Source organism: Rutilus rutilus (assembly GCF_951802725.1).
Source record: "Rutilus rutilus genome assembly, chromosome: 23".
NCBI lineage: Eukaryota > Metazoa > Chordata > Actinopteri > Cypriniformes > Leuciscidae > Rutilus > Rutilus rutilus.
The window spans coordinates 26387468-26395303 of record NC_140233.1 but is presented as its reverse complement, the minus strand read 5'-3'; the positions used below and the strand labels follow the sequence as shown (position 1 = coordinate 26395303).

At 43.6% G+C, this 7836-nt stretch overlaps 1 protein-coding gene across 1 annotated transcript in view; it reads left to right on the top strand.

Annotated features, from left to right (window-relative positions):
* The first annotated feature begins 531 nt into the window (after window positions 1–531).
* glg1a (golgi glycoprotein 1a) overlaps window positions 532–7836 on the top strand; it is a 42655-nt gene continuing 35350 nt past the window's right edge. The window contains exon 1 of the mRNA XM_084396685.1: window positions 532–867. Within this exon, the coding sequence (XP_084252811.1) occupies window positions 559–867 (309 nt within the window). The 5' untranslated portion in view covers window positions 532–558. The remainder of the gene's footprint in view (window positions 868–7836) is intronic.

Below are 7836 nucleotides of genomic sequence, written 5' to 3'. Positions count from 1 at the left end.
TAAAATACTTAGACTCATTTTACCTGACCAGTTAAAGACAAGTCCGGGCATCTAAGCCCCGCCCACTTTCAGAAGTCCCTGTTTAATGCTAATTCCCTCCATTATCTTCCTTTATCTAACGATTCAAGTGTATTTATTTAATCTACGTGTCCAGTGTTTGACTCGATCGGTGTGCCGTTCGAATACCGTATTTTATTATTAATGCCATGAACCAGAACAATATTGAGACATAATCAAGTAAAAAAAAAATATATATAAAATTAAATAAGAACAGTGCCAGAAGACAAGAAAAAAAATTGCTACTTTATACAACATCATACCTGCTTACAATGCTATAACCTCTACTTGCCTTTTTACTAGTGCAATTACACAGAACAGAACAATAAAGCTTGAAATCATGTACCGTAATTCAGTACTTCCAGAACTGACGAATCACACTACAGCGTCGGATTCAGCTCATGAATATTAACAAGCTGACGACGCGACGGCAGCGCGTGCTGATTAATATTCATGAGCGCGCTCTTCGGCGTAGTAGGATTGGTAACTCGGCTGAGGAAGATGGCGGCGTGTGGACGTGTTCTGCGGCTCCTGCTGGTGCTCTTCATCTCCGGCTCGATTTGCTCTGCTCGGGAAGTCAAACCAGTGGCCGTAGACGGCGATAATGCGGCAGATAACAGCGACAGAGCCCGGAACCCCGCGGGCGAGGCGAAGGCCGCGGACGGGCCGCCGGCGGGCCGCAGGAGCGGAGGCTCAGGCTGGAGGCTCGCGGAGGAGGAGGCCTGTCGGGAGGACGTGAGCAGGATCTGCCCCAAACACTCCTGGAACAACAACCTGGCCGTGCTCGAGTGCCTGCAGGACCGCAAAGACGTAAGACCGTGTTTTTATACGCAGCGTCTGCGATTTAAGCCGCATATAACGCCTCTTCATCAGTCTGACTTAATATTGCGTTACAACAACACACATCTGGACCTGCAGCGTCTCCCTGCGTCTCTGCGACACTCACAAGTTATACATCATACAAAGAGTATCGATATCGACGCAAGCAGGGCTGACGTGACCAGATACAGGCATATATTTAGTAACCAGACGTTTCTTTCGGCAAGAAAAGGCCTCTGAATGTCACATACGTGCAGGTTTTGGGGGTGTTCAAGGTTTTAATATCTGGTTATCGTGATTAATATAGCTGGGAAATGTGTTTTCTGTGTATGGCTGTGCTTTAACCCGCAGAAAGCTGGAACTTGCAACTCACTCACATTCGCCAAAATATGCGGCGTGACGTCAGCGGTGACGTCACGCGCGCTCTCAGATGTTTGTTATGACGAATGTACCGATATCTAACAGGGTGGACAAATATCTAATGCTAGCAGATCATATGAGTGGAAGGACTTCTGTTAAAGCTGGCATTAAATAATCTATTTAATAATCAATGTATTTTAAATTGAATTAAATCAATGTATTTTGAACGTTTGATCCTTGTATTCGCATAATTAACAAATGACTGCAAAACAGTGCACGTTGAGAGCTCACAATTAAGAGTTTAACACATTTACAGTGTGCTAATTGAGCAAAGAAAATGCATTAACTTGTTCCTGGACATTAAAGAGGGCTCAAACACCTTTAGCTTGATCTAGAGAGTAATATAGTGAGAGTGATATATTTGTAAAACACTTAACTGTAAAATAAATATTTCATAAGTATATTTTACTTTACAGTATAAGGAAATTAATACTTTTCTAATTTAATCACTTGCAGGAGATAACCCCTTGAGCTTTTATTTTGGAGAAAACTTAAACCAGATCATCAAGCCACATCACGGTTTTGGTTTTAGTGGCAAAATACACCGTCAGAGACCTGTGTTAGGCTATACGATTTACATTTTCGCTTCATTATGAAACCGTGGCACACAGGGTCATTAATGGGAAACACTGAATGAATATTTAGCTGATAGATGTGCTGAAGTTGAGTAATATTCCCCCTCACTCTGACCCTGTTATCTCTGTTGGGATAATCTGTCACACACACACACACACACACACACACACGTGTGTACAGTCACAATACAGCAGGAGAATCCGTCACAACATCCGTCTCAGTGCAGCTTCCGATGGCCACTGTTACCACAGATGCAGACAATCTCAAATGACTGGCATTTGGCCAATAATTTCCCAATATTTGACTGATGTATATTTGAGCCTCATATGTTGCATCCTGCACACACTCTTCTCTTTCTGCTGCAGAGACCCGGCTTTAGTTGTTAGACTGGACTGACCTGTTTTAGGGACTTCATTTGTAGAGAGTCCTCTCACCAAATATAAAAGTAAACACTGCTAATTGTTTGTCAAATATTAGACATTGCTGGAACAATGTTGCATGATCACAAACGCGAGAGCATTAAGATCGTCGTATAATATAACAATGCTTCTGTTCGCTAGCAGTGTTAGCTAAGATCTGTGTGTGTGTGTAATGTGAGTCGGGTCGTTAGTTCTTAGTTCCTGATTACACACACACACACACCACTTTCACTCATAAGAACATGTGTTGATTAGCTCTTACTGGCAGAGCTGGGGTTCCTCGTACTCGTGTCGTGTTGTACAGACCTATGACTGTTAATCACATTACAGTCCGATTCAAAGTAGGGCTGCACAATATATTCAAACTATCGAAATATCACAAATGAATGCAAATGTATCTCGATATGCATATCGCAACGGCTTGCAATAACTGTGGTCATGAACTAAAGACTCAGAGAAGATCACTCTCTGCTCTCGGCTGAATAACTGAAGAATCAGTATTTAACTATTTATATTTAATTCATACAGTGAAAACTAAGCAGTGTTTTATTTTTACACTTGATAATTCAGTTTCTGTTCTAATAACCCTACTGTAGGATAATCTGAACCCTGTGGTTTACACTGATGTTAAAATAACACTTCTTACGCGACAGTAAAACACTGATGTTCACTGGCAGAAGCTGTAGGGAGGTTTTCTCGTCACAAAAAGAATGTAGGTTATATAATTTAAATTAAATTAAATGAAAAATTCTCACTAGTATTGTAAGAAAACACTCATTTTACCTGGTCAAAAACAGCTCTGTTTTCAGCACGCCGTTTAAGTGCATGTGTCTTTAAATGATAATGAGCTTTGCTCACCCCGCCCCTCTGTTCTGTGCGGACACCGTTTAACACAATAACACAATAACCATAACACGTTGTTCATTATAAACGTGGGATTATGAATTATATTGAGAACATCGTACATAGAAAACATGCCTTGATGTACCCTGAGTGTAAACAGCCGCATTCATCGTGAAGTGTGCTAGCGATTTGCAAAGATTAATATAAATATTAATATAAAGGTCAATAAAACGTTACACTCACTTCAGTTCCTCTGGAGGTGCAGCAGGAACACGAATAGTTGGTACTGATCCTTTTTTCAGGAGCAGCTTCTTAGCAAGTCCAGCTTTATACTGACCCTCGTTTGTAAAGCAGTCTGGTGTGTGAAATGATTCGCGCACACATGACAGCATTGACGTTGATCGTGAGGAATATTCCCTTCGAAAACAAACTCAGCCACTGCGTCTTCAGCGGTTCGGATTAGGAACATCAAAATGATGCTGTGTTCCTTATTGCACCCGAGAACAGAACACCACAATCGCTTAGACGCCATTCTGCTCATAGACAGTGCTCCAGCGTATCAACAATGACGTGCGGACTCTGATTGACAGCTCGCTTACGAGCGAGGGCGGGTCTGTGTTGAAACACTGCTGTCAATCAACAATCGTGGGGGGGCGTCGATTTTGTGACGTCACTAAATCGAACGGTTTGATTTGAGAGAGGGGAAAACATATAAGAAGATTAAAAAAAAAAACACTGGATGGATTTTTATCATTTTATGATGGTTGTGTACAGGCACTGCCAACACACATTTCAGACAATCAACTTGTAAAAGTGCATGTACCATTATATGACCCCTTTAAAGGACCGCTTGATTTAGTTCATGTTTTTTCTTTGTTTGTAAAGTTTTATTGCTGAATTTTGTCAAATGTCATGGCAGTGTCATAAAGATATCAGGAAGTTTACCATGTATTCTCCATAACTGAATCTCTAGTCTTTCTCTTCTCATAGAAACACACAGTCAGTGTGAGCTCTTACTGTAAGGCCAATCGTTTAGCCAGACAGTGTTCCTCATTGTTTCTTATAAATAAAATAAAGCCTGAATGGAGCCACTTTGTTTACTTCCATTATTTATAATCTGGCAGAGGCAAAAAGCCCTGGTAGCTTATTAACCAATCCTGTTCTCTACTGTAAAAGCCTGACACAGCTGGAGAGAGATCTCGTCTGATGATGAGGGACATCCGTCAGGAGTAGGGCTGCACAATATTGGGAAAAAAATGACATTGCAATATTTTTTTCCCAACGATATATATTGCGAGCCATCAATCCAGGCTATAAGTCAATACCATTCCATGATATGAATAATTTCACTAATAAGCAAGCTTCATTACAAGTGACAAAAAGGTCACTTAATATTTTATTCCAAAATTAGAACATATTTCTGTCAGAATTCGGTGAACGTTCTACGCAATCCAATGTGGCGGCGCTCTTAACAGATGTTTGCTTGTTCATTAGCCTATAATTCCTCATAAGTAAAAAAAAAAAACTTATTCTCTCTCTCTGTCTCTCTCTCTGTCTCTGTCTCTGTCTCTCTCTCTCTCTCTCTCTCTCTCTCTCTCTCTCTCTCTCTCTCTCTCTCTCTCTCTCTCTCTCTCTCTCTCTCTCTCTCTCTCTCTCTCTCTCTCTCTCTCTCTCTCTCTCTGTCTGTCTCTCTCTCTCTCTCTCTCTCTGTCTCTCTCTCTGTCTCTGTCTCTCTCTCTCTCTCTCTCTCTCTCTCTCTCTGTCTCTCTCTCTGTCTCTGTCTCTGTCTCTCTCTCTCTCTCTCTCTCTCTCTCTCTCTCTCTCTCTCTCTCTCTCTCTCTCTCTCTCTCTCTCTCTCTCTCTCTCTCTCTCTCTCTCTCTCTCTCTCTCTCTCTCTCTCTCTCTCTGTCTCTCTCTCTGTCTCTGTCTCTCTCTCTGTTTTCGGTGCTAATGCAGTGATGCGTTCATGTAATCGGCACCTAAAAGCTGTCACAAAGAACCAGCAAAAGTAATGATTATGAATATGTAAAATATTGCAATGAGTGTTTTCTGTGTCGGCTGCAAAGATGAAGTTGACTATACTGACTCGTGATCTTCGCAGTGGTGAACCCGCCGGAGAGAAATGCACATTTCACACGGATTACATCGTTTTATTTTGTTTTGAATGGTTCTGTTTAAAAGTAGAGATTTCTGTAGATAATAGATATATTTCTTTTTTTTTTTTTAGGTGTGTGAGGCGAGTAGACTACCTTATACGCTGAGTTTCGGTTCATGTATGATAGCTTAATCTCCAGTTCAGGCGCTGGTGCCTCCGTGTCGTGATTATCTATTGTCTGCTATATTTACTTATTTATTAAATCCAGGAAATTGGATAATGAAACACTGATTAAAATTAAGATTAAAATTAACAAAACGAAATTTGCTTTAAATAAAGGCTTTGTGCTTTCTGTTTGAGGTCTCTGTGAAAGTTTTAAAGCTGTCTTTTAGTGCCGCTTTCAGAGCGGGCGCGTCCGTAATGGAGAACTGTCACGTAACATTGTTTTTTCCTCATAAATGCGAACTCGAAAAATAAAAGACAAAAGACTTTTTAAAAAAGACAACCATCCACAACTTTATAACACTCCAGGCAAAGTACCTCTTTTTGGTCAACATCCTCCATTTTGTAGCCGATTTTGACTTCTGGTACGAAATCATCATTTTTTTGCGGCGGATCCTCTTCGTCGCCCATTTATAGCTATAGGATTGCCAGTGAATGTTGGCTGTGAGCGGTGAGCAGCGGCACAGCGAACCAATCACTGTGCAGGCACGCGGAACGTGCATGTCACCCCAGCAACAAGCCATACAACAAACTCGTGTTTACTGTGTGCTACCATTCTCTTAATACACCATGGGTGCTACTACCCTTCACATCGCATGTTCCGGCGATGTGACTATCGCTCATGCGCACATCGCAATGTCGATGTTAAAACAGAATATCGTTCAGCCCTTGTCATGAGTGTGTTCTCCAACTCGAACGTTCATCTGATGTTGAGGGACATCGGTCAGGAGTGTGTGTTCTCCAACTCGAACGTTCATCTGATGTTGAGGGACATCGGTCAGGAGTGTGTGTTCTCCAACTTGAACATTCGTCTGATGACGAGGGACGTCGGTCAGGAGTGTGTGTTCTCCAACTCGAACGTTCGTCTGATGACGAGGGACGTCGGTCAGGAGTGTGTGTTCTCCAACTCGAACGTTCGTCTGATGATGAGGGACGTCGGTCAGGGGTGTTTTCTTCAACATGAACGTTCGTCTGATGACGAGGGACGTCGGTCAGGAGTGTGTTCTCCAACTCGAACGTTCGTCTGATGACGAGGGACGTCGGTCAGGAGTGTGTGTTCTCCAACTCGTTCGTTCGTCTGATGATGAGGGACGTCGGTCAGGAGTGTTCTCCAACTCGAACGTTCGTCTGATGACGAGGGACGTCGGTCAGGAGTGTGTGTTCTTCAACTCGTTCGTTCGTCTGATGATGAGGGACGTCGGTCAGGAGTGTGTGTTCTCCAACTCGAACGTTCGTCTGATGACGAGGGACGTCGGTCAGGAGTGTGTGTTCTCCAACTCGAACGTTCGTCTGATGACGAGGGTCGTCGGTCAGGAGTGTGTGTTCTCCAACTCGAACGTTCGTCTGATGACGAGGGACGTCGGTCAGGAGTGTGTTCTCCAACTCGTTCGTTCGTCTGATGATGAGGGACGTCGGTCAGGAGTGTGTGTTCTCCAACTCGTTCGTTCGTCTGATGATGAGGGACGTCGGTCAGGAGTGTGTGTTCTCCAACTCGAACGTTCGTCTGATGACGAGGGACGTCGGTCAGGAGTGTGTGTTCTCCAACTCGTTCGTTCGTCTGATGACGAGGGTCGTCGGTCAGGAGTGTGTGTTCTCCAACTCGAACGTTCGTCTGATGACGAGGGACGTCGGTCAGGAGTGTGTTCTCCAACTCGTTCGTTCGTCTGATGATGAGGGACGTCGGTCAGGAGTGTGTGTTCTCCAACTCGAACGTTCGTCTGATGACGAGGGACGTCGGTCAGGAGTGTGTGTTCTCCAACTCGAACGTTCGTCTGATGACGAGGGACGTCGGTCAGGAGTGTGTGTTCTCCAACTCGAACGTTCGTCTGATGACGAGGGACGTCGGTCAGGAGTGTGTGTTCTCCAACTCGAACGTTCGTCTGATGACGAGGGACGTCGGTCAGGAGTGTGTGTTCTCCAACTCGAACGTTCGTCTGATGACGAGGGTCGTCGGTCAGGAGTGTGTTCTCCAACTCGAACGTTCGTCTGATGACGAGGGTCGTCGGTCAGGAGTGTGTTCTCCAACTCGAACGTTCGTCTGATGACGAGGGTCGTCGGTCAGGAGTGTGTTCTCCAACTCGAACAGTGATTTTCTGGCCTGTGAACAGTTGACTTTTTTTCCCTTTTTTTGTTGTGAACACACAGGGTTATAAACGTAATCATTTTGTTCTTTTTAATATTAGATATTACAGATACGGCAGAATTGCACTGAGAAGCTCTGTACATAATAAACCCTGAAAGTCTGAAAGATGATGCTCTCGGGGTCAAACCGGTTTCTCTGTCTGTGATTGGATTTGGAAGCTGTTTTTAGTAACATTGACCCTGATCAAGGCCTTCACCCGTGAGGATGAAGAGTTAAGATCTCCTTCACACAGATTCTGGAAA